Raw genomic sequence first — 27,430 nt, forward strand, 5'->3', positions numbered from 1 at the left:
GAGAGACGAGGTCAGCTCCGGCCACCGTCTGTACTCAGCAGGTGAACTAGACCCCCCAGCAAGTTCATCAGTCATCTCCCTTTGCAAAACCCCCCCAAAACAGTAAATTAAATTATTGATAATTTTAACCTGTGCCATATCCCATTGTATAAACCTCTGAAAAGGCTCATGTAATAGACAGACTTGCCTATAAATAATTAGTTTCATTTTACTCATTCATGCAGTGTTTATTTGTCTTATTTTAAACGGTTCTAGTGTTAAGTTCTCCATCACATAAAAATTATACTAGATGGAGGCACCAGGACTTATGATAGCAAGGTTATGAGACACCCAAGTAGCTCTCTGCTGCTACTGTGAAGAGGGTATTATTTGCTTGTTATTGCATTATATAAAATGCCTAAAGGTGAATGGTATGACAGCTGCATCCACAGACAGTTTGTAATGGTGCACCTCCTAAAAATAGCACCTGTAGCTCCATAAGTCCAGAAAAACAAAACAAAAAAACATTAAAATGCAAACAGTGCCATCTACAGGTCTGACTATTCATTGTCATTGGCTTTGACTCCACTGGGAACTGCCAATGTTCTGGTTATATGTATTTCAACTGGTGGGAATTTTGGTAAAAAAAAAAGAAAAAAGAAAGGGGTTTTAAAGATTTCTTTTTAAAAGCCAACGCTTTTATCCCAGCCAGGAGCAGGGCCTGAATGACTGTGTGATTAGCAGAGATTATATGCAGATTTGTCATCGTCATAAATCTACTGCTGTCCATGGTCTCACATTTTTATTTGTCACTTCAAAGCATTCTTCAGTAGCTTGCCTTAGTTTACTGTTTTTTTGGCACAGTGGACAAATGTCTTCCCTCTGAAGGAGGAACAAAGCACCTCTCTCGTCTCCATTCACCTGTTTCCCACATCACTGCTCATCACGTGTCACATATGTGTTTGGATGTTTGGATACAGCTCCATGATTATTCTTTGTGAAAGATCTTCCCTGTTTACGCCTTGTTATATCTCCCTTACCTTTGCACTTTTAGGACATGGGAATAAATCACAGGAATTCTGATTTATCTTCTGATTATTTACGCTCTACACAGACACTCCAAGGGCAGTGGTGGGAATCGGTGAAATTAAATTCTCTCTCTTCTCATCTTGCCACTGTCCTACAGCAGCTGGGACTGACCCAGTGGGTACACCGCTCTCATTCCACGACCCCGACGGTCCAGCTGCTTGCTATCCCTCTTCCTGACGGCTGGTCATACAGGGGCACAGCCAAACATCAGCGAATCTGACGGGTGATCCTGCATGCCTGTCACTGCGGCTGACGCATCGCCATGCGGGACCCCACAGCTGGCACCCCGACGCTAAGGACCATGTCATTTCTCAGCCCCAGCTCAGAATGTCATTAACTCTGGTCTTCCAAAATATATTAATATCTTATTGTCAGCATATTCTTTTGTAAATTTGCAGTTGCAGTGATGGAAGGTGAGGATGTAAACGTCCATACATGCATGAGTACTAGAAGGCATCTTCCATTGGTTTACTGTGAAAAAAGATATAAGCATTGATAAAGGCTCTTCTTTGTTGTTCCACATTGACTCTCCAGCAAAGAAAGTCATTTTATTGATACTGGAACTCTGTCTCACGACCTGAAAAGTCTTCCTCTCAAACTAAACATGCTCCCCAGGTCTGAGGTGCCCATCTGACTGGTTCGGATACTATTATTATTTTCAACCCTAATAAATGAAGGACTTACCAGCATGTCCCTGTTTAATGAAGATCACATAAATGCCATTGACACAGGTAATTTCTTTTTCATCTACTAATGTTTCTACATTATTGCAGTTTTATTGGAGGCGGGATGAACTACAAATGTCTATCTTTCTTCCTTCCTTTCTTATTCCCTGTCACTCTCTCTTTCTCTCTATCTCACACACACACTCACTCACTCAATCATACAAAGGGCCTTGTAAACATGGAGGGTGTAAACACAGGGTCAGGGTGCAGATTTAAAGAGGGGTGGAGATTGGGGAGGTATGTGCGTGAGCATCTGTTTTGTTCATTTATGCATTTACTCCTTTGTCTGTAGCTTAATTTAATTTGTGGGAACCCCCCCCCCACACACACACACACACACACACACACACACACACACACACACACACACACACACACACACACACACACACACACACACACACACACACACACACACACACACACACACACACACACACACACACACACACACACACACACACACACACAAGGACTCCCCAGTGAGAACCTATTACTGCTGGGGTTACTGTTGCCTTCAGGGGGCTTAGGGACAGATCCAAAAGGATTACCCCCAGCGAAGGCGACCAACCTACAACCAAAATGATCAGCATAGCTGCGACAAAGGTTTCCCTCTCCTCTTTCTTTGTTTCCAGTTCTTTGAAATGTGAGACTACTCTGGAAAGTTGCCTGGTGAGCATAATGTCACACAGTCTTACATAGACTCCTCAGGCCTCCCTTCCTCTTAGAGTCACAGGTAGTAATCACATCTGCTCCCTGCATGGCAGCTTGACATAGATAGAAGATAGAACTATGAAATATGCTGTATTGCATAAAATGCACGTGCATAAATGCCACAATATAACATGACAGTACAGTCATTTCTTACACTGGCAATATATAGCAGCACTTCTTCCAGTCCTGAATTGCTACTCAGTCAACGTTTTAATCTAAATGTACCAAGTCTATGTCTGTGACAGAATCCCTGAGTGACATCATCAGCTGTTGTGGATGTGACATTGCATAAGCTTTTCAAATATTCAAGGGCAGACACTCCAAAACTTCAAAATGATTAATGCACAAACTTCTCATCAGATGGTTGTGTAAAGGGGGAATTGGTTAATCATCTTGTCTAGATCAGAAATGGCTAACTCTTAGTGTGCATAGTTTGCAAATTTTAACAAAAGGTTGCATAAAGCAACACAAGTCAATAATGTCCTCATAATCACCCTGTATCAGTTATATATGTTCATATAAAATAATAAGTACAGATATTGTCAAGTCTACATATATATTTTTATTTCTCATTAAAGCAACTATCCAGTTTGAGGCCCATCGTCTACTTTCAACGCCTGCTTGTAGTTGAAGGGTCAGTCACTAGAGGGCCATATTTCACCACATATTGCTGTTAGTTCCCATAGAGTGACTATAAAAAGGTTAGGTCACAGGACCTGGAACACTCAGCATTTAAAACCCACCACTTTCCTGTGGCACAAAAATAAAAGGTTTTCTGGGCACACTTTTTTTCAAAAAATGATCTCTCACTTCCACATTAGTGGAATGCTGTCTGACCAAATAAGGCATGTCTGAATGGGTGCATACAATTCATTACCCCATTAGCTCCTTTACTTTGAACAAGATGTGTGGGGGGGAAAGGGAGGGGAACTTGTGATTATGACATGGGGCTTTTAGAACTGCAGTTACAAAGATGTATGTGTGAGTACCAAGAGGCCAAGAGGCAAAAGTTATGTACAGTATATAGATGTACTGTATATAGTCTGATTGTGTAGGCTGCTGACACGGTCAACAGTGTGTACAGTTTACTAAGTTTACAAGATGCAGATGACCGGCCAGCCCTTAGGAGTTTGTTTTGCTCAATTAAAGATATAATATTTTGCCATGAATTATTAAAATGAAGCCTTGGAAACGTGTGACGAGTGTCTGTGAGGTTTCTTAACCTTGTCATGTCCGCACAATAACTCAGAACTGCTCCATCAGCTTCCATTGGGCCCACTTCATTATGTAGCCTGGGTTACCTTGTTTAGGAAGAGCGCGTCAGGCATGACGACCCGTCTGTCCGGAGAAACTCCTCTTCCTGAGAGAATAGCGTTGTTTCAACTCTTAAACCCGGCGGCTCCTCTTCGGCGTGCGGCGCCGGCATGGCTCTGGGTTTTTGTAGTGCAACTTTCCAGATGAGTCACTGTGTGTAAATAGAATAATAAGCAGCTGTCACCGAGGAGCCGAGCCACATAGCTCCAAACATTTGTTAAAATAGCGAAATAAGCTCATGGTGTAATTGTAATTACTTTAATGTCTCATAAATTGATTTAAAACTTCGTTACAATTAATTATTTTGACATGGACGTCGACTGCGATGCAACATTGAACACAGTGCGCCTGCCATAGAGCGCCGTTGGCAACGGCCAATAGGCAGCTTCCTTGCTAGCACGTGCAGCGCCTTTGACCAATGGAATTGCATCTTGTTGAGGGGTGAACTATGGTGGCGGCAATGTTATGGAGTTTCCGCTACTCGTCTGCTGCTTTCATGCCATAGGTTAGGGAGCTAGCAAGAGAGCTAGGTTAGCGTCACGCTAGGCCTCCAGCGAACCAGCGGGAGAGCTGCCGGGATCAAACACTGCTGTTCGCAAGGAGACGAATATCCCTTTATGAATCTGCATGAGACCAGTTAAAATCTCAGAAATATGGTGGTTCTCAAAATTCGAGACCAGGTGAGTGGTGGTTGTCAAACGCTGACTTCAGTTCAAGCTAGTGTTGGCTGGCTATCAGCTAGCTAGCTAGCTAGCTGCCCCGATTTCAACACTCGCCAGCGGAATGTAATTCGCGTCTCTCCAGCTATTTGCCGGAACGGAAGCGTTTTCCTGAAGCATTTCACGGGAACCTACATGGTCAACGGTGGCTTGCGAGGCGAAAGGTTGGAACAGTGGTCTCGGTTTGGTCACATATGGAGGAGTCATGTTCATAGAGGCATCACGGTCGCACCGAGACACATGCTCAAGCGGTTAGTGAGTTGTAACCAGCTAATGATCCCGTGTTGATGTCCAGCAATTAGCCGGAGCCTGCGCGAAATGTGCAAACCAAAAATTAAAACAAAACGAAGCTGGTGTTGAGTTGTTGCTGCTTAGTTATTCAATGATTCAACAATGGCCAATACACGTCTCTGGTGTTGTATGGGGTGACTGCCATAACAACCAACGCGATCTGTTGATTGTGATGCAACTGTGAGAACTGGATCGTTTGTGATACATATAGATGTATACCTATTATATATATATATATATATATATATATATATATATATATATATATATATATATATAATGTATACAGCGAGTTTACAACAGATTTGTCGCCCTCGATCAAAAGCAAGCTAGTGTTTGTCCCCTTGTAACGAGTGTAAAATAACTGAACCATTAATTCCAGTCGGTTGGGAATCTACCAGAAATGCTTCTAATTCTATTGTATAAACAGTTTACATGCAGATGAATTGCTGTGTCATGGTTATACATGTATGAGGTGACTGGCAGTATCAGACATGTGTCCTCTAACGATATTAACCACTTGCCACCTACTTGTGAAAGCGAGAATAGCTTTCTGTTGTCATTCAAAGACGCATTGCACATGCCTGCTATTCTTGTAACATATGTACGTGCATGCGTCTTTCATTGTGTGTGTGTGTGTGTGTGTGTGTGTGTGTGTGTGTGTGTGCTTGAATGATCGTGTGCCTCAGCTCCTGTGAGCCAGTGGAGTTGCCAAAGAGCTGTCTCCATGGTGATGGTATTAACTAGGCTGGCTTGTATGTGGAGAGGAGGTGCACAGTCGTGCGGCTAAAGAAGCATAGAAAATCTCCTACACCAGTCGTGCAGGACTGGGCCGTTGAAAACAACAGAAAGCAGATAGGTGCTTCCTTGTCACTGTGGGGGATATTCAGAGATCGTCAAAATGAATCCGTGTAAGAAGCACAAGTGCCTGCTTGTTACCCAGAATTTCTGCTCAGTGACTCTACCATTCATTGCTCCCTGCAGATAGTCATGGACATTTTAATAAGTGAATGAAAGGGTTGTCTTTGGACAGAGAATGTATGCTACTCGCACCCTGGATGGTAAAAGTAGTCTTTGTCTTATTTATTCTAAATATTTTCTGACCATCTGTCAGAGGGCTGAAATCAATCATGTGGCTCAAATTCTTATGCGGGCAAACCATATCTTGTCCTGTTCGTTTCAAGCAGTTTCAGAAGAAAAATGTTCATCCTATACATTATTCAAGGTTTGTGATTGTTTAATCCCTAAATTGTGCAGCAGAATCAATTACTTCAATGCATTCGAGGCATACAAACTATTTCTGTCAGCCAAAGGTGAAAGTGTTTGGCTTCATGCTCGACTTGAGTACCATGTGAAAATGGCACTGGTTAGCATTGTGGTTGTGAGTCACTGAAACATATTGGGAAGCAGTTCGGAAAAACGAGTTTGATCCAAACATAGCTGGTTCTGTTTGATACAGTTTATTCAAGTATGTGGCTCAAACGGTGCCAAATAAACTAGATGTATTTTGCACATGAGGTATTATAAGCTCCAAGGCTTGCACATTAGCTAATTAGCTAGCAGGGCAGCCTGGTGGATTAAATGAGGTATGCGATTTTAATGACCGAATGTGCTCTGCATACGCCATCATTGTGAATGTATGCAGAAAGAAATCCAGTTGGTTGTATGAAGAGATTTCCTTCTCCGGCTTTTTTTTCTCCAAAAAAGGCGTATTGACGGCATTTGAAGGCAATGCAAGTTCCTAATCCATTCAATTCATTGTACCAGGTGATTCTAAACCCTGGCACTTGGTAACAGGAACCTCCTGCTACTTTATCTTCCTCTTTTTTTGATGCATGGGTGCAAATCGCTCGTTCAAAGATTAGAACTGCTCACATGAAATAGAAGTGAAAGATAAGAGCTGACCCCGAAACAACATTATAGTTTCCCCCGATTCCACAGCTGTTACTAAATTTTGTTTGTTTGTTTGTTTGTTTGTTTTTTAGAAGCTTCACTGAAGTCAGGAAAGGGTTAAGATATTGTGCAAGCCAGGAATGTTCCATCTGGGTCTTTCATGGGTAACCAGTTGCAGCCTCTGGAAGGGATCCCCTGCCCTCACTGTTCTCCCCATCCACGCCAGCCTCTTCCCACAGGCAGTGGAAAACTGCCTGATCATTCACTCTCTGCTGGTTTTATAGTGGATTAGATAGTGAAGCACAGCAATGTTGAGCTGATGCAAGATGGTCCATCTGCATATGTAAATATACAGTTTTTTGACTGTTAGTAGGAGCATTGACTTCCACAAGTCAGAGAATGAAACAAGCATATGAGTGGTAACAATCTGATCGGCAGCCAGCTTGGTCCGGTCCGTCTAGCATGGGTAGTAATGCTGAATTGTCTCTCTGGGACTGAGACTTTGCATTTATGGTGTGCCCTCGGTTCTAACTCACTCTTTAGGGATGTTACGGGTGTTATGATAGAGTCTCGTCCTACAGGAAGTGTTGGCAAAATGCTCCAACAGTGTCGCAATGAATCACTTAAGCTACCCACACATGGATAAATATTGCCTGAAATGTTTATGGTTTCAATTACATGTCTTAAAAACACAGTTACTCTTGGCAATGTTTTACATTTTTTAAAATTAAGCACACATTTGAATGTTTTTGCAAATGCAGATATGGAAAGATAGCATGATATATAAAATACAGGGTTGTCTTTTCCCTGTGTATACTTCCCTAAGAAGGGTGGGGCCAGCTAAACAACTTTATAAAAAGGCCAGTCCGGGAATGGCATGATCATTAAGATTCAGACTTTACTAAGAACTCAACCGTCTGCTTTACTTTCATTTTTTTACTTTTACAATCTTTGCCACTTGTAATGGTGAACAGGATCAGCCGTGGATAGTTTTCTCTTTTCTCCCCACCCCGTGTTTTGTCTGTCTTGAAGATGCAGACAGTCACTGGAGGCTAGTCAAGTCTGTGTGGAGAAAAAAGGATGGACAGGACATCAGTCATATGGAGCACCTGGCTGGACTTGAATATATGTGAAGATTGTTTTATTTGTCTCAGTGGCGTGGTGTGGATATCGTTTTCTGGCTTTCCAACGACACAGAGCAGAATTAGAAAGTGACTACATAGCGTTTTTTCAGTATCGATCCTGACAGTCTGCCTCCATCATCCTCTGATTTAGTCATAGTTTGGTTGAAATCCCTCTGTCTCTGCCTTTTTAAAGGATTTTAAACAAGAAAATGTAGGGTCTTTAAAACAGCCTACAAATGATTTTGTAAACTCAGAACAAATGAGTCGTGTGTGTATTGTTGTGCTTGATGGCGACGATCCAGATGTCTTTACACCGTCTAAGGTCTCCAAGGTCTGAATGGTTATTGTTTTCTCAAATTTTATACTGTTGCCCTTTTAAGTCTGACGCACTCTTTCTTTTCACAGCCTGCTTTGCTGAAAGCTATTTTCAATGTGGACCCAGATGAAGTACGCTCACTCATATTCAAAAAAGAGGATGTGAATGCACAGGTAATCCCAACAGTCTCTGCTCTGCATCCGCTTCCTCTTCTTATTGTTATATTTTACATCAACATCCTAGCGGCACTAGATATAAATTAGACCTCATGCAGCTCTTTCAATTAACAGTTGCAGAGTACAAAACAGCACATTGTTTTTTACACTTCCCACTGCATGATCCGGTTCTGCTCATTTCATTGCATTCCTCACAATTTACTGCTTTGGTCACGGTGTTTCTTCCAAAATAGTAAACTAGTTTGTACTTGCTTGTGTTTCTCTGGAAGGCTTTTTCTAGTTACTGAATTTATTTTTAACCACAGCTCCCTTCTGCCATGAATTGCGTGACTGTCAACAGTTGGTGGCTATTTCACCTTCATTGTAATGTTACAAACGGCAAAGGAAAACTTTGGATCATATGTTCCTGTATAACTTACAGTAAGAATACAAGGCTAAGGTGTAACTGCAAACTGTGGTGTCTTTAAATTCATAGTTTTTGCCTCTGTTCACTTTCTTACAGGACAATGAGAAGCGAACGCCACTGCATGCTGCTGCCTATCTCGGAGACGCAGAAATTATAGAGCTACTAATTCTTTCAGGTATGTTTTTTTGTTTTTTAAGGATTTTTGTAAACAACGGTTAAAGTCAAATCTAACCATAGGCGACAGGTAGCGGACCGTGAGGAAATATTCGCAGATTTTTACAAAACGTGTATTTCTTTAGAATTGCTTACTGCTCCTTTAAACCAACATACTGGCTTCTCTTTTCACTATAAGAGTTTGGTGAATGATCAGCAATGTATAACCTGTCTGGGTGCACGATGGCATATTTCAAATGTGTTGTTCAGTAAGATATTTTTATATTTATGGGGCCAGATGGTGCATCTGTATTCAATTTTGTGAACTATCTCTATCTGCACCCTTTATAGTCTGCTGTTTGCAGGTGGAGATGTTACAAAAAAGCAAAAGGCGTTGAGTTATTTTGTTGTTTGATTGTTGCACTCAATGTCATTTAACTCTATGACCTTAAACAGTCTGACAGCCAATGTCCTCTTGACTTTTAGGTGCCAGAGTAAATGCCAAAGATAACAAGTGGCTAACTCCTCTGCACCGGTCTGTGGCCTCCTGCAGTGAGGTATGTGAATTCTTCTCTTATTCTCTATCACGTCTACGTTTGACACAGTACACCTAAATGCGGCGACTTCTTGCAGGAGGCTGTCCAGGTTTTGCTGAAACACTCTGCAGATGTAAACGCACGAGACAAGAACTGGCAGACGCCGCTTCACATCGCTGCAGCCAACAAGGCTGTGCGCTGCGCTGAGGCCCTTGTCCCGCTGCTCAGCAATGTGAATGTGTCCGATCGAGCCGGCCGGACTGCGCTGCACCATGCAGCATTCAGCGGCCACCTGGAGGTAAAATTAAACCCCAAAGCAGGGGCGCTCAATTCAAATTCAATGAGGTCTAGTTAGTGAAATTTTCCTTAAGAGGAGGTTCAGGCACATCGACCTGGGGACGGAGATGCACTGTGGTTATTTTAATTATAAGCACCGTACATAGCAGCATAGTTTTTTCAAGAGATGAAATAAAAGTGCAAGTTGAGTTTCCCTTCTGCATCTTCTTTTTTTCTTAACCCCATTTCATTAAGCATCTCAGAAATATTTTATAACAAACACTAAACACATCTTAGCAATAAGACAGTTCCTTATCTCTTTCTTTATTACTTATATTCCACTCACTCTGTGTTCATCTCACTCACTAACTTGTGGTCTGCATATCGGTGACCGTGGTATTGTCTGATTCATCTGTGGACTGTACTCTTAAAAAGTGCAAAATGCCATCAGTATTTATTTATTTGTACCTTAATGGATATACATTTGCTTATCACTTGCCCTAAGATACAAATGTTGGACTGACTTAAAGGTTCAGTGCTGAATATGACCATACACTCTGTCCTGTCTTTATAGTGTTTTAAAAATGTACTCACCTCAGTGCTATTCATATTGACACTACAGTATTCTCTCCAGAGAGCACGCACCACATACACAGTTTTCATTGTCGAACCCTCACAAAGTGCTTGATGTTGGGTGTGTTACCTGGCTGCTGGAACTGAAAGGAAGTGTTTCCTCTTGCCTCATAATGTTTCAACGCATTGGCCATTGTACCATGTAACCATACACAACAAATAAACAATGGCTTCATTTTTGCCCATTTTAGATGAAAACAAGAAACATCCCCAACTCTTCCTATGTCACCGTCATAACCAGAGAGCAATTAGTTTGAGGAATCAGCTGTTGCTTTCTTTTAGCAATGACTGGCAAAGTTTTCATTTCCCTTTTCTCGTTGCATGTTGTGAAAAATATTTCCAATCCAAACACCAGGACAAACTGGAGAAGCCCCAGCTCAACAAGCATCACAGCTGCTTTCTACTAAAACAGTTGTAGTTTGTTTAGAAAATAACACGTTTTAAAAGAATCATTTTTCCCGCATGGTTTTAGACCAAAACCACAATCTGTCAAGTCATAAATTGTGGTCACGTCATCGTAGAGGACACTAGGGCGGTGCTTACCCAATTACATGCTTGCATGCAAATGACCCATTGCGATCATAAAGTCACAAGCAAATGATTTAACTCGAAATGCCTTGTCCATGTTTTGATGCAAATCAACGTATAAGAATGTTCGGGCAACATATGCCGAGGCGGAGACATGTAGTTATAACATGTGTTTAACATGTTGAAACTGACGGTTTATTTGCTTAATGTCTTCTTGTTCTGTCGGTTAATCTGGATTGAACGTAGGCAAAAGGTCCAAAAGTTTTTCATCCCACATTTGTAAAATGATTTTACCCCATGTTAAGGCTCATCTGATTCATGAGATCAGAATGAATTACAGGGAGCTGTACGTATGTATGTAGTGTAGCACAGAGGATCAGTCTGTTAAGAATTAGTCAGTGTTGAGGTTGTAACGACCCATGACATCTCTCCTGACTTCTCTTTTTCCACCGTTGCTGCTTTTAGATGGTGAGGCTCCTGCTCTCCAGAGGAGCAAACATAAATGCCTTTGACAAGAAGGACCGCCGTGCGATCCACTGGGCAGCCTACATGGGTAAGGAATGAACCACATGGGTTGTGAAAGAATGGTATCTGCTTTTATCCTTATTTGATATTGCACGTAGAAATCCTTAAATTCATACTTTTGCTCACATATTTTTAAATATTAATATTGAGATTAATTTCATTCAACAAATTGTATCAGAAAAAATAAGTGTTTGCATCAACTTCAGCATTTAGGGGAAAAAAACATTTTAACAATCAACCTTGAAACTGCCATTGTTTTAAGTTGTCTGTGCAGTAAAACTCCAGTCTGCAGCAAGAATGTTGCCCAGTGCAGCCAAATATGACTTTACGAAAATACTTAATTATATCTTCATCTCCTTCTGTCCTTAGGGCACATAGAAGTGGTGAAGCTGCTGGCATCTCACGGAGCCGAGGTGGCCTGCAAAGACAAGAAATCTTACACCCCCCTACATGCGGCAGCCTCCAGTGGAATGATTAGTGTTGTCAAATACCTCCTGGACTTGGGGGTGGATGTAAGTTCCACCCACAAGCTCATTGTCATTACACTGCGGACAATGCTAGATCTGATGATGAAGAATAACTCAACAGATTTCTATCTCTCTCTCTATATGTGTATATATATATATATATATATATATTTCTGTAGTGTCATAACTACTTTCTGTTTGTCTCGCCATCCAGATCAATGAGCCCAACGCTTACGGCAACACACCCCTCCACGTGGCCTGCTACAACGGGCAGGACGTGGTGGTGAACGAGCTCATCGAATGTGGGGCCAACGTCAACCAGGTGAACGAGAAGGGCTTCGCACCTCTCCACTTTACTGCAGCCTCACGCCATGGGGCACTTTGTCTTGAATTGCTAGTATGCAACGGGGCTGACGTCAACATCAAGGCGAGTAAACATCAGAATATCTCCCCTTATTGTCAATCAAACTTTATTTGTTCAGCAACTTTAATTCAGGTTGGTGTAGTGCAAATTGCTTCACAATTGACTAATGAGCTGACAATCGTACAAAACAATAAAAAATGCTGACAATGACATACTGTACCCTAAAATAGATTTTAAAAGACAACGAAAAACATTGAAATAGTTCAAAAGAAAAAGTAGTAAGTGATTCCACAAAATTGTAACTACCTTTCTTCTGTTGTTTGGAAATATGATTTCTAGCTGAAAGCCATAGCAATGACAAACAGCGTAATAATAACACCATGTTTTTGTTTGACTCTAGAGTAAAGATGGAAAGACTCCGCTCCACATGACAGCCATCCATGGGAGGTTTTCTAGGTCTCAAGCAATCATCGAGAATGGTTAGCTCCTCTACAAATTCCGCCTCACCGGGTGATCAAATTAAAAACGTGTTCTTTGTGTAACAGAGTTTGTTTCCCTCTGAAGGTGCTGAGATTGACTGTGAAGATAAAAATGGAAATACACCACTGCACATCGCAGCCAGATACGGACACGAGCTCCTCATCAACACCCTCATCACCAACAGAGCTGACACGGCTAAGTAAGTGAGCCTGAGCCTGCACTATTTCAGCTACTGTACCAGAAATGTGAAAGAGCTGCATAGCTGAGAACTAACTGATAAAGATGAGTCCATGCTATCAATGGAAAGTTCCTACCTTAAGTTTTACTCCAGTGATATTTGTGCGATTCTGGCTAAATCGTCATTCTTGTGTCCTTTTTTCAGACGAGGGGTTCATGGGATGTTCCCTCTGCATTTGGCTGCTCTCAGTGGATTCTCTGACTGCTGCCGAAAGCTCCTGTCTTCAGGTGAGCAAATCTTTATTCATGTTGTGTGGCTTCCCACAGAAAAAAAACTATAGCGGTCTTGTATTTTTTTAATTGTTCTGATATTGCAGTTTAAACTGGGCTCAGACTTCAGACTACAGGAGTTTTAAAATCCTGCGCTATTTTGAAATCGGGTTGCATCGTGCAGTACAGGAGAATCTTCAGGGATATTCTTCTTTCTAATCTCAAACATGCACACACAACAACATTTTTTAAATAATGACACATCACACACACTACAGGATATTATTAAGATGTCAGGAATCGACACACCACCTCACGTCGCCTCTCTGATGTTATCTCATGAGGTGACAAAGCAAACACGATGGAGAATGCCTTAGTGCAACAACTTGACCGGTAATAAAGCTTTGCATTGATAATCTGTACTGAACGTCAGTACCGACCAATGTTCCAGACCAGAATTCGGAATCAGGGTTGAATCGCCCCAATATTGCTGTAATCTGAGCTCAGGTTTACTGAGTCAAAATTCTTGGCAAGAGTCTTCATTTAATTGTCCAAAATAGCACTGTAAAACATCTGTATTGTGAAATACTAATGCAATAAACAGTGTATGTAGGGTCTTCATAATCTTTTACTGTCTGCAGGTTTTGATATTGATACTCCTGATGACTTTGGAAGGACCTGTTTACATGCTGCAGCTGCTGGCGGGTGAGTTGAGGACATCTGTATAGAATGTTTAATATTAACTAAGTGTTGAAGATGAGAGGTCATGGGCTATAATGAAAATTATATCATTATACTTATTAATTCATCATTGTATAAATCTCTCTAACCCCCTTTAGAAACCTGGAATGTCTCAATCTTCTCCTCAACACGGGCGCAGACTTTAATAGGAAGGATAGCTTTGGCAGGTTTGGACCATTCACTGGTGGATTTGGTTCGAGAGTTTGTGCTGTGCCGATTCTCAGTCCAATTTGAACAGAGAACTGAGCCATGTTTGCTTTTCCAGGACCCCTCTGCACTACGCTGCTGCCAACTGTAACTACCAGTGTCTGTTTGCTCTGGTGGGTTCTGGGGCCAGCGTCAACGACCTGGACGAACGCGGCTGCACTCCTCTCCACTACGCTGCCGCCTCTGACACAGATGGAAAGTCAGTAACACGTAGAAAACTCTGTTTATTACCAGAGGTGTTTGCTGTGTGGGAGGGCGGGTTGTGTTTGAAGGTTACATGGATGAAAGCTCGCGAGCATTTTTGGTTCTGCAAAGTGACACTTCAAAGAACTTTGTGTGTGTGTGTGTGCGTGTGCGTGTGTGTGCAGGTGCCTGGAATACTTACTGCGCAACGATGCAAATCCAGGGATCCGCGACAATCAGGGCTACAACGCTGTGCACTACGCCTCGGCGTACGGACATCGCCTCTGTCTGGAGCTGGTGAGAACCTCACTCTAGAATGCATCAGATATGACAATTGGTGTCTCCACATTTGTGTATTCATCAGTGCTTCCCCCACACTTTTACAGATTGCAAGTGAAACACCTCTAGATGTGGTGAGTAGAATTTGTACTTTTCTTCCTCCTGTATAGTTTTTTTAATGTATAAAAAATAGGTCACAAACCACGTCGATCTAAGGAATTGTATCTGAAGCAGGTTTCTAATTTGTGTATTGTGTTCAGCTAATGGAAACCTCAGGGACGGACATCCTGAATGACTCTGACATCAGAGCTCCCGTCAGCCCCTTGCACCTTGCTGTAAGTAGTTTGTGTTATCATTACAATGGCGTTGTCCTCTCTCTCGGGCTACATCCACATTACTACGCTTTTGTTTTAAAACTCATCACTGCTGCTACGTTTACGCTTCCATCCAGTGAGTGCCTAAAAACTGAGAAGTTTGGAAACGCTACTCGCCCCATTTTAGTTTGAAAATGCTGTGGCTGCGTTGTAGCACGGACGGGCAGAAAAGGAGACGTTTGGAAACGATCACCTGCACACCACTTCCTGATTCCTGGTTAATGACAGTCACGACTCAACTACCAGCGGTGAAGGCAAAACGTTGTAAACACTTACTAAAATACTAGTTCCACTCAGATAACAAATTCCTGCTCTTACTTTTTTACCATAGTTGTTTATGTTTTGTAGTCTGTAACTAAGTAACCAACTGCAGAGCAGACAATCTGCTTCCTGTTAACACCGGTATGCTCATGCTCAGTGTACATGAAAGGTCATTTGATATACGTTTTTTAGGAGTTTTAGTGTGGACGGGGATTAACACTGATATGTAGCTGAAACCCTCGTCTGGATGGAGATCATTTCAGTTTTTAAACGAAAATATAGCAGTGTGGATGTAGCCTCTGTTTACTTATGTTAACTCATTCATGGTAAATGGATCTTTCAGGCATACCATGGTCACCACCACGCCATGGAGGTTCTGGTGCAGTCTCTGCTGGACCTTGATGTGAGAAACAGCCAAGGGCGCACACCCTTAGACCTGGCTGCCTTTAAGGGTCATGTTGAGTGTGTGGACGTCCTGATCAACCAGGGAGCCTCCATCCTTGTCAAAGACTTCACCCTGAAGCGAACCCCCATCCATGCTGCAGGTGTGGACCTGGAGTTGAACTATTCAGATCTGGAAACAGTCTGATGAGAAATGCTAATGGAGGTTTTCCTTCTTTCCGTGCAGCTACCAATGGTCATTCAGAATGTTTGCGTTTGCTGATCGGAAATGCTGATCTTCAAAGTGCAGTAGATATTCAAGACGGGAACGGACAGTAAGTTAAGTTTGTGATTTTTTTGTTTTGTTTTATGTTCTAAAATAATTGCTAAGATTACGTTCTCCTATCTTTTAGAACACCTCTGATGCTGTCGGTCCTGAGTGGACACACAGATTGTGTGTATTCTCTGTTAAACAAGGGGGCTGGTGTGGAAGCCAAAGACAAGTGGGGGAGGACGGCCCTGCATAGAGGAGTAAGGATACGTCACTATTCTGACATACGCTGTAGTCGTCACTCGACATTGTGATACAGTTTTCTACGTTGATTCAAGCCGTCTTCAGACACGAACTATGGAAACTGCTTTCTGTCCTCAGGCAGTGACCGGTCACGAGGAGTGTGTGGAGGCCTTGCTTCAGCACAGCGCCAACTTCCTGGTGCGAGACTGCAAAGGGCGCACACCGGTCCACCTGGCAGCAGCTTGTGGACACACTGGGGTACTGGGAGGCCTGCTGCATGCTGCCCAATCCGTGGAAACCCTTCCAGTGTTAACAGACAACCAAGGCTACACCCCACTGCACTGGGCCTGCTACAATGGTACAGAGATGATGCTTCAAAGAAAGCAACCAATATGGTTTTGGGAACGTGTAGCTCTTCATGACAGCAATGCTGTAGTAAAGTATTTATGTAAACTGGAGCACTTAAGCAAGTTTGGATTTAAAGTAGATATGAACATTTCATTTTTTCATGTTTAGTGCTTGTTTTTCATGCACTTACTCAATGCATCAGCTTAAAAGAGCCCTAGTGAAGCACATCGTGATGAAGGCTGAGACAGATAATGCTTTCTGCGTTCCCTCCTGCAGGTCATGATACATGTGTGGAGGTTTTGCTGGAACAAGAGGTTTTTCACAAGGCCGAAGGCAATTCTTTCACCCCCCTCCACTGTTCTGTGTAAGATCCTCCGCCGACCTCTATTTCGATCAGTGTGTGTGAGGAAAAAACCTTTAACAGATATAAATGAATGGCTCTTTTCCATCTTCTGTAGGATCCATGATAACGAAGGTGCGGCTGAGATGCTGATAGACACGCTGGGCCCTGCCATTGTCAATGGCAAAGACAGTAAAAACAGGTATATATGCTCATATAAAGCAAAGAACAACAAGAATTGCAGCTGTAAGAGCATTGTGATAAACCTGATGCTGGGCAGCTGTCTCTTACCGTAAACTCCATATCTTGAATAGGGATTGCTTGATTTTAAAATGCGTCTTGTTCTTGTGATTTTGCGCAGGACACCCCTTCATGCCGCAGCCTTCACCGACCACGTGGAGTGTCTCCAGCTACTGCTTAGCCACAACGCGCAAGTCAACAGTGTTGATACCACAGGGAAGACCCCGCTCATGATGGCTGCTGAGAATGGCCAGACCAACGCTGTCGGTGCGAATGCTTCTCTACTTTAACCACCAGACTGGGGAATATCCCTGTGGGACATAGTAACAATCGGTGCTGTATTGGATTAAAAAGAAATGCTGCATTGAATTAACTTTGATTTGCTTTTTCCTTGGTTGTTGCGGTCAGAGCTGCTGGTGAGCAGCGCGAAAGCAGATCTCACTCTGCAGGATGCTGTGAAGAACACTGCTCTTCATCTGGCCTGCAGTAAGGTGTGTATGACCACATGGTGGCACTGTTCTTAAAGTCCACAGCAGCAAATGTATAGCATGTTCCCTTTTTCAGCATGCTTTGGAATACTATAAACAAAGTGTTTTTTACCATACAGTAATTATGAAGTGACTGGTTGTGGTTGTTTTAATATTCATTGTGCTGTTCCTGTTTTCTACAGGGACACGAAACCAGTGCCTTGTTGATATTGGAAAAGATTACAGACAGAAACCTCATAAATGCCACTAATGCCGCCTTACAGACGTACGTATCACTCGTATCATATTAGTGTCTTGTCTCTAACTGTATCCGAGTGTGAGGATACAGAACAAATAGAAAAATATTGGCTTCTGTCTGTCGGCATATCCATGTTGCATCTTTTCTTTTTAAGGCCTCTACATGTGGCTGCAAGAAACGGTCTGACTGTGGTGGTGCAAGAGCTGCTTGCAAAAGGAGCCAGTGTACTTGCAGTTGATGAAAATGGTAAATTCACAACAACATTTTTATTTTAATGGGTGTGTGTGTGTGTGTGTGTGTATTTATATATATATATATATATATATATATATATATATATATTGGTCTCTTCCAGTACATCCAGAAGTGAATATATACCTACAGCCATAATGCCTTTACGAATGGCTCCTTTTATTTTCCTCTTAAAAATAATTCCACGCTTGAAACATTTACGGATCCTTGTTGACCTTCTCATCCTTAAGACTTTGCCTTGTGATGTAGATTTTGTTCATTCAGGAAACTTGATCAGGTGAAAAACAGTCATGCCTGGAACGCGTCCACCTCCGGTTCTTCAGATCGGCTTGAACAATTTAAGAGGACTTGTGTGGTTTATATTTGGTTTAAATGTGATGAAGCTCAAAGTGCTCCATAGCTCCAGTTGTGTAGCACATCACTTATCAACAGCTGTTATTTATACTCTTGCACCGTCATCGTTTCAGGTTACACACCCGCCTTGGCTTGTGCCCCCAACAAAGATGTGGCAGACTGCCTCGCCCTCATCCTGGCCACCATGATGCCTGTGTCCCCCTGCACCCCAGCACCCGCCCTCCCTTTCAGTGCCATTAACCACTACACCACCAGCCCCTCCAAGAGCGTCACCTTCGACAGCCTGCCCGCACTGCGCGACGAGCACAGCTCCTACTGCAGCTTCAACAATGTCAGCCACCACGAGGGCTTCTACAAGGACGAGGAGCTCAACGACTCAGACTCAGAGACTTACTGAGGGAATGGAGGAGTAGAGAAGAGCATAAACACACACACACTGTGTCTTAAAAATCACCCACCGCCAGCTTGGGAGGGCAGACGAAGAGAAAAGCCCCCACAGGAGCCTTAAGTGTCCCCCCCCCCCACCCCCGCAGAATAGAGAGCCAGAGAGGGAGGAGGTGCAGCAGGCTGGTCCACACTCATCCCGACCTCGTCCAGTTCCAGGTGTCCTTCCAGCGGATACTGGACCCCAGTGACCGCTGCTTTACCAACAATGACTTCTTGAGTGCTTGTTGGGCAGACGGTGGCGACCTTTGTATGGCAATAACATGCTGAAAAGAGGGATGGTAGCACTTCACAGAGCGCTAAACCGAGAGGGACCAGAAGACGTGGATGCATTTTAACCCAGTTTTAACTGTGTAAATGAGATTGAGGATTTTGGGGTTAGTTTGGGGGGGAAGGTTGAGGAAGAGAGATTTCCTTTGATGACATTTTTGGGAGGAGTTTAAAACTGCACACTACGTTTGTCAGAAAGTGCTTGTACTTCAAATCTGTAAGTCCTACAGGGGGCAAATCATTTATTTTTTGAGATCAAAATTTTAATATACCCGTGTTCATGTCTTAAACTCCTCATCCTCTAGAAAAAGAAGAAGAAATAAATCTGATTTTCAGACCTAAGTGATGTAAAAAACATTTGATATGTTCAACAGGTTATTTTTAAGTTGGATCAAACTTACCTTTGTACATTGACCTGTCCACTGCGGTTTAGTCTTTCAAGAATAAATTATTTGTGTACTTTTGGTTCCTATTTATGTGTTTATTTTGTGCCTTCATTAGTTACTGAGAACACGTGGGTGTGTAGAGGCAGCTGTGACCGTACAGTGATGCACACTAGGTAAGTAATGAAACAACTGTAAGAAGCACTGATCCAATACTGAGGTTATCTGAGGAGAAACACTGTAAACCAATGACAGGACAGCTTTTGATTTTCTTCTGTTTGAATGATATATTTTTTCTTATATTTAGTGTTTGTTGACAGGTTTTGCTTGCTTTAACTTCGAGACGAAAAAAAAAAAAGAAACCACTTGATTCTACCGTGATTCAAAGCTCACTTTCTGTCTGTTGAGAAATCATTTTAACTGGAAATATGTACAATACATTTGCTAGCTTCATTAGGACGGAAAAGATGTTTTCTTTTCCTTGCTTTTTCTTGAAGAGGGATGAAACTAGCATGTATATATAAATTGTGACTGTGAATTCAAAGCTCCAATGAATTCTTTCATTACTGAGATTGCTGTATATTTTATGAGTAATAAAGAAATGAGTTATTTAATAATGAACACGAGTCTTTATGGAGTTAATGTTATGGTAAGAGCTTGTCACACTTTGACAAGGGGGGTTGAATTTTATCATTCCACTTCAGTTTCCAGGCTCCTGCTGTCGTCCATGTTGGCTCACTTTCACATTGTTACCATGGAAGGAGCAGTGATTAATGTGATCAGTGACACTGGGTCAATACAGTGTTAATATGGTTGTACAGCCCATGAACACGTTTGAACATAGGTTATTAAATTTGTTTGTATAGGTTTGAAAACTATTTCTAATGGTATTTGTCAATTATATGTTAATCTGTCAGGTTTTTTCGAGATATATACTGATAATCCTCCTATAGTTTATTATACGTGTGTTTATGTTTATGGTTCTTTTCAGGGCATTTTAGTTCTATTTATGCGCTGATCAGTCTGCCTCAAAAACAGAAACGATTGGACTACTACAATAATGAATTAGGACTATTTAAAACTTCTAAACCTGTCATCAAATATCAAATATGTATGTCCTCCGCCAAGTAGGTTATGTTTTCACCAATCAGTCAGTCGGATAGATGGATGGATAGATGGATGGATGGATGGATAGATAGATAGATAGATGGATAGATGGATAGATAGATAGATAGATAGATAGATAGATAGATAGATGGATGGATGGATGGATGGATGGATGGATGGATAGATCTATTTCCCTGGAACCGATTGCCCAGGGAATAATTCATGAAAATCTATCGGGCTGATTAATATGCAATTTGTCTGTTGGCTGCAAAATGATGCGAAAGGGTCTTGTTCTGACGTCACACTCAGTGGCTCCCGTCATTGGCTCGGAAGTCGGAAGTGATACAAACAGGGGTGGGTTCAGGGTGAATTTACAAACGAGCAGTTTGTGACAGTTTTGTCCAAACTAGTTTGTCCTGCAGGTTCACGAGAGTTGTCTCTGAGGAGCCATGGAGGACGTGACGGGAGCTCAGCTGATCGCTGAGTCTCTAAAGGCTCAGGTGAGACCATTTAAAATCCACGATCACTGTGAGCTCACGTGTGTGTGTGTGTGTGTTGAACTATGCACTTCGATTGCTAAAACTGTGTCAAAGTTCACCTGTCGCACTGTCAGAATGAATAAATACTTAATACTGTAAAAAAAATGCTGTGTATTGCTATTTGTAATCACTCGGGCTGCATCTAACGATTATTTTCTCGATTAATCGATTAGTTGTTTGCTCCAAAATATGTAATAGAAAGGGTGAAAAATGTCGATTGTGTTTCCCAAATCTGTTTTGTTGTGTCCACACACCAAAGATATTTAGTTTACTGTCATAGAGGAGCAAAGAAACCAGAAAATATTCACGTTTCAGAAGCTGATAGAGAATTTTGACTTTTCCCCATTAAAACTACTTGAACCGATTATTCGATTATCAAAATAGTTGATGATTAATTTAGAAGTCAATCACTAATCGATTACCTGTACCATATTGATAAAAGTTGTATACTTTAAGTGTTGAGTGTGTTCAGAAGAAACTTCTCTCCTTGCAGAAAGTGGAGTACATGTTCGGGATAGTCGGTGTTCCTGTCATCGAAGTGGCCATGGCCGCTCAGGCTGCAGGGATCAGATATGTGGGAATGCGCAACGAGCAAGCGGTAACAAAAAACAACCTATTATTCTGCCACACTGCTGCAACTGTAATGCATTGTTTACACTGCGTCAACATAAAATGTGCCTGTCACACAACAGGCCTGCTACGCAGCCTCCGCCATTGGATATCTCACAGGGAGGTAAGACGAGGACCTGCAGGGCAGAACACACTGTGATGAGGATGTGAGTGTGTATCTGACATGTTGTCTGTGTCCAGACCAGGGGCCTGCCTGGTGGTGTCAGGACCTGGACTCATCCATGCGCTGGGTGGGATGGCCAACGCTAACGTGAACTGCTGGTATGGCTCTTCTAAATAACCTGATGTTTATTTTTATTTTTTTATTTTTTTCACAATGCATATAGATTTAAATTGCGTCCGTGGCCATAAAGTTAATAATAATGTATCCTGTGCACAGGCCTGTGGTCGTTATTGGAGGCTCCTCCGATCGCAACCAGGAAACAGCGGGGGCCTTCCAGGAGTTCCCCCAGGTAAAGCACGCCTTCATGTTAGAATGTGTGCCCGGGCGTTGACGCTTCATTAAGTTGACACTGTGTTTCTATTTGTCGTCAGGTGGAGGCATGTCGCCTTTACAGCAAGTTCTCTGCCAGACCCAGCGGCCTGGAAGCCATCCCCTCAGTGATAGAGAAGGTAACGGCTCAAACACACGTTATGCTGTCCCATGTTTTTTTCCCTCATATTACATCTCACTCATGACAAACTTTAATGTTTGGTTGCATGTGTAGGCAGTTCGAACCAGCATGTACGGGCGTCCGGGTGCTTGTTACGTTGACATTGCAGGGGACATGGTCAACGCTAAAATTGACAGGAGCAACGTCAGGTCTGCTGTCATGTTTATAGATCGATTTCAAATACTCTTTTTTTTGATAGTATCACATAAGTGTAAAGACACTGAGAGAAGTTTGTTTCTCTCCTGCAGAGTTGTCTCCTGTTGTCCAGCCCCACCAGCGAGTTTGGCCGAGCACGGTGCGATCGCCGAGGCCATCTCTGTCTTGAAAGCAGCTAAAAGACCCTTAGTCATCATCGGCAAAGGTAACATAAAAAAAACAAAAACATTGTCAGTATCTCCTACTGGTGAAACAGAGTATCATCAAATAAGTTGCGATGATAATACTAAGAAAATAACTGGTTTTGCACAACAGGAGCAGCTTATGGTCGAGCAGAAGTTGCTCTGAGGGAGTTTGTGGAGTTGAGCGGTTTGCCGTTCCTGCCCACCCCCATGGGGAAAGGAGTGCTGCCCGATGATCACCCCAACTGTGTGGCTGCTGCCCGCTCAAGGTGAGAATGTTGCAGGAATCAAAAAAATGACATGCGTATCTCAGCCTCAAAGTATGATTGAATGAAGTTTTATCTCCAATGTTAAAATTGATTAAAAAAAAAAGATTCTGCATTTACATTATTTATTGTGACTCATTCAAAGTCAAAAGGAGCATCGGGCTGAATGTTTTCAGACACAAGAGATGCAACCCCCGAAAAATCAGATACCAAAGTCCGCTGACGGCCACAAAAGAAAGACTTCATATGAATATAAATGTCTTATAAATGTTTTAGTTTTTTTTATCCCCCCGCATTGTATACGGGAGAATAGTGATCAGTGTGTCCATCTATCCGTCTGTCTGTTATCTTTTCGTGTCCGGTGCACAGCTCGGAAACAATTTGCAATTGATCAAGTTGTGAAGTGTTACATTCACTATATTTTTGCTTTGCTGTCCATCCCTGATGACTCCTATTTCTCGAGATATAAAGTTGTATGTAATACTGTTTTTCTCAATACATTTGCTAAAAAATATCCTCTTCCTGCTCTTTTTCTGTCAGAGCTCTTCTCCAGGCCGATGCTGTCCTTCTGCTTGGAGCCAGGCTCAATTGGATTCTGCACTTTGGTCTTCCGCCAAGATTTGACCCCGATGTCAAAGTCATCCAGGTTTGTAAATGAGCAGGTCAAAAGTAAGGGTGCCTCACCGCCATAAAGCCAATGTTGTTTTTTGTGCAGGATTGGTGAAAAACACCAATTTTTACTCAACGCTGGAGTAAATGTGCCTCACAGTCGTGCTCTGTTTGCAGGTTGACCTTTGTGCGGAGGAGATGGGGAACAATGTGAGGCCTGCTGCTGCTCTCCTGGGAGACATCAATGCTATTGTCACTCAGGTACCTTCACTGCAACTAGGTTTACACACAAACACTCACATCTGTCTCTATGTGGTCTCTGTGGGAGTACACTCCCACAAATCAAATCTCAAATCTCTGTTTGATTCATTGTTTGTTTGTTTTCTCCTTCAGCTCCTCCAGTGTGTCCATAATGATGTGTGGAAATATCCCTCTGATGCTGAGTGGTGGAGCACACTGAAGGACAAAATTGCTGCAAATGCAAAAATATCAAAGGTGGGTTAACTGGAGACTCACTTATGAAAAAGCTTGTGACAATAATTGAATATGTAGTATACTGCTTTGTTGTTATTTATATATGCAAATTCACAAGATTTGTTTGCCCTTCGTCTCCCCACAGGCCCTCGCTCTGCGGTCAACGTTACCCATGAGCTACTACACAGTGTTTCACCACGTCGCTCAGCTGCTGCCGCACGACTGCATCATCGTCAGCGAGGGGGCAAACACCATGGACATAGGACGCACCATGTTGAACAACTACCTGCCCCGACACAGGTAGGGCCGCCAGACACTCTTCTCAGTTGTCTGCTTGTTCACTCCAGCTCTTTCTTTTCGCTTTGAATTGGAAACATAACCGCACACATGAAAGTTGTCTGATAGGAGTCTTTCATAGGCAAAGCTGTATCAGCGTTCATTTACGTTTTAATTTACAGTATGAGCAATTTTTGTTCTTTTTTTTTTTCTTTACTCAAGTTTATGTTTTTGGTTGTACTTGTGTTTCCTTTTTTATTTATAGTTGTTCATTACAAAATATAGGGTTAAACTATAATATAACATACCTCAATTCAATTTCTGTCATAATGGGTTGATAACAACATCTTAGGAATCATTGCCAATGTATATATCAGTCATTGTATCAGTATCGGATATGAATATCGCTATTGGCCCCGAAAAATCGGTCGTCATTCCAACACCCTGCAAATGATGAGTGACCCAGAATTATTGTAAATATGTTCAAGCTGCTCCAAACCTTTCCTGGGTTTGGCTTTATCGGGCAGGTACTCTATGGTATTATCAGCCGTTTAAATGACCCCAGCCTATTGGGAGATATTTTTCTATTCCAGAGTTAATTTTGATTTCCATACTAAAATAATTGATTGGTTTATTTTTACATCTTTAAGTCTTTAAGTCGCTGCACATGTTTGTAGCCTGCGGTTGGCTAATGCTGACAATGTGCAGGTTGGATGCTGGCACATTTGGAACAATGGGAGTTGGCCTCGGTTTTGCGATAGCTGCCGCTGCCATGGAGAGGAGCGAGAACAGAGGCAGGAGAGTCGTCTGCGTGGAGGGAGACAGTGCCTTTGGATTTTCTGGCATGGAGGTTGAAACCATGTGCAGGTAGGTTTTGATTTCTCCCTTTCTATGCATTAGATTTGGTTCAACCTCCCATTGCAGCTTAATTTCACAACTTCACATTACATTATTCTTGTTTTTTTAAATAGGTACAACCTACCCGTGGTCATTATCGTGGTCAATAATAATGGTATATACAGCGGAGTGGATCCTGAGACGTGGAAAGAAATGGCAAAAATGGGAGATCTGACCTCTATGTGAGCCAGGCGATCATGATACAGTACATTCCCTATTTACTCCATGCGATCAGCTGTGACTTAATGAAAAGGTATCTGAAGTGACCGTGTTGCTTGTCAGAGCCCCTCCAGTGACCCTCCTGCCCGAGGCACGCTACGACCAGATCATGACGGCGTTCGGAGGTCGAGGCTTCCTGGTGAGGACGGCGGAGGAGCTGCGCGGTGCCCTGCAGCTCAGCCTGAGTGACTGGGAGAGGCCGAGTCTCCTCAACGTGCTGATCGACCCTTCCTCTGACAGGAAGCAGCAGGTGATCGTCTCCTCTCGGGAGTATACTGTACGAGTGTCGAGTCTTCTTGAGTGCCGCGGGTCACAAATGAGTGAAACCCCTGGAGTTCTGTCGCGAAGCTGAATTTGACCACTTCAGATGCAGTGATGAGAGGGAAAATCTTTAGAGCGTCTGTCCTGTGGAAATGCTCCGCCCCCTGGTGGTTGAGGATGTAATTGATGCTGCATTGCCACTTCCTAAGCACTATTGTAATATTCCTTCCTGGGGTTTTTCTCTGACACGATCGTTCCCCTGATCAAGGTGGCTGGGGCACGACCTGGTAGAGGTGAAAATAGACGTCATCGTTCATTCATGAGGTCGATTAAGAGACTGAAAAACAGCCCCAGAGCTGTGGAAGAAGTCCGACGAGACTGTTATAGTCTATGATATTATCACATGTATCATGTTCAATATTTATTTCTCATACTTATGTCATGTCACCTTAAAACTCTGTGCAATAGCCATAATATTTATCATCCCACGTAAATACACTATACAATATTCATATTATTTATACATTAATTATTCATGTTTGACTTGTGTTTACTTATATTCATTGAAGAACTTTCTTTTAAACCTCTTATGCTTGTATTTTATATTTGAATTATATAGTTTCTTTTGTAAATCTTTATAACGGGCCCAATTCATACATTCGGATTCGAGGTCTGTTTCACAGCAGCAGTCGCAGCTGTACAGCCAAAAGTGTAACAAAACAAAAAAAAAAGAAGCAGTTTGTGATTGGCGCAGAGCCGCAGAAACAGCTTGTTGTTTACTTGTCTCATGCTAATAGGGCGACGTGACTGACATGTCTTACAGAGCAATAATCCAGACCCTCCAGGTGCAGCGCAGAACCGTCGCACTCGGCTCGCAATCCCTCCACCTCACGCCGACATGACCTTTCTATTTCGGGGTCCCCATAATTAGAAAGCATGGCCCTCTTGTGTTTATGTTGAATGTATCCACGCAACCCCTTTGCAGAAATGTTTGAAGGTTGTATTGAGGACTGTTTCCATGGCGCTGAGCTACTCCACGGTTGCGCTCTTGTCTGCGTGGTCCGTCAGAAAGACTTTGAGGTTAGCTGCCATCACCGTGCGTCTCCTGACCGTCAGTCATTTCTGTCAGGTTTGAAAGCTGAGTCTTCCGTAACGGGTGAAGACAAACTTTTCTGTGTTTCTACACAACTAAATCTCTGAACTTGAAGGTCAAATGGATTCGAGCATCCATCAAGGCCACAAAACGCCCTTTATGTGAAATGTCTCTATCATCTGTGGAGGTCTAATATTAATGCCGTGTTGTCTCTATTTGCAGGAGTTTCCCTGGCTCACACGCTCAAACTTATAGACGTGAAGAGGGGCCCGCCTCCTCCTTCCTCCAGGACACTATCAGAACAGCAGTGTTTCCTCTGGAAACTCAAACTGGGAAAGCATACGGCTGTTTTGGGTTTTTTTCTGATTGTTTCCATGAAATAATTGAATATTTTTAATGATTCTTACTTGTTTAAAATTAACTAAATAATGCCACAATAAAAGTGTTTTACTCAAATCAGCTTATTTTTTCTCCTACGCGGGGCTGCAACTATTAGTTACTCTAATGATTGTCTCCATTAATTGTTTTGCATAAAAAAAATTTAAAGATGTGAAAGAATATTTCACAATTGCCTAAAGCCCAATGTGACAAATTAAAATGACTAGTTATGTACTAA

At 42.4% G+C, this 27,430-nt stretch overlaps 3 protein-coding genes across 11 annotated transcripts in view; 2 read left to right on the forward strand and 1 right to left on the reverse strand.

The window, feature by feature from the left end:
- The window catches only part of hdac9b (histone deacetylase 9b), a 41,147-nt gene extending 36,360 nt beyond the window's left edge, over positions 1-4,787 (reverse strand). For 2 of the 9 annotated variants that reach the window (XM_035626973.2, XM_047331199.1), the window contains exon 1: positions 3,809-4,165. Coding sequence is in view for 6 of the 9 variants with exons in the window: in XM_047331199.1 (XP_047187155.1) it covers positions 3,809-3,835 (27 nt within the window). In the remaining 3 variants the exon portion in view is untranslated. Of the gene's footprint in view, positions 1-3,808; positions 4,223-4,675 lie in introns of those variants that run through there. The other 7 variants (XM_047331197.1, XM_047331171.1, XM_047331182.1 and 4 more) reach the window with 6 other exon arrangements.
- Positions 4,287-20,073, forward strand: ankrd28b (ankyrin repeat domain 28b). Its single transcript, XM_035626930.2, has 28 exons — positions 4,287-4,501; positions 8,254-8,337; positions 8,843-8,921; positions 9,386-9,456; positions 9,533-9,733; positions 11,338-11,425; positions 11,767-11,909; positions 12,079-12,291; positions 12,629-12,707; positions 12,793-12,907; positions 13,091-13,173; positions 13,797-13,860; positions 13,995-14,063; positions 14,162-14,302; positions 14,472-14,583; positions 14,673-14,699; positions 14,826-14,900; positions 15,544-15,745; positions 15,829-15,916; positions 15,995-16,112; positions 16,234-16,453; positions 16,720-16,807; positions 16,902-16,985; positions 17,145-17,290; positions 17,432-17,514; positions 17,694-17,776; positions 17,904-17,995; positions 18,469-20,073. The coding sequence occupies exons 1-28, from the start codon at positions 4,475-4,477 to the stop codon at positions 18,750-18,752; spliced, it is 3,159 nt and encodes a 1,052-aa protein (XP_035482823.1). The 5' UTR covers positions 4,287-4,474; the 3' UTR covers positions 18,753-20,073.
- Positions 20,074-20,888: 815 nt separating this feature from the next.
- hacl1 (2-hydroxyacyl-CoA lyase 1) lies at positions 20,889-27,270 on the forward strand. The gene is made up of 17 exons (XM_035639988.2): positions 20,889-21,059; positions 21,592-21,696; positions 21,791-21,831; positions 21,909-21,989; positions 22,108-22,180; positions 22,263-22,340; positions 22,436-22,530; positions 22,630-22,742; positions 22,853-22,988; positions 23,526-23,631; positions 23,772-23,855; positions 23,988-24,089; positions 24,214-24,368; positions 25,053-25,211; positions 25,316-25,423; positions 25,524-25,710; positions 27,037-27,270. The coding sequence occupies exons 1-17, from the start codon at positions 21,009-21,011 to the stop codon at positions 27,067-27,069; spliced, it is 1,707 nt and encodes a 568-aa protein (XP_035495881.2). The 5' UTR covers positions 20,889-21,008; the 3' UTR covers positions 27,070-27,270.
- Positions 27,271-27,430: the final 160 nt, after the last annotated feature.

This window comes from Scophthalmus maximus, chromosome 1 (genome assembly GCF_022379125.1).
Source record: "Scophthalmus maximus strain ysfricsl-2021 chromosome 1, ASM2237912v1, whole genome shotgun sequence".
In the NCBI taxonomy this organism is placed as follows: Eukaryota; Metazoa; Chordata; class Actinopteri; order Pleuronectiformes; family Scophthalmidae; genus Scophthalmus; species Scophthalmus maximus.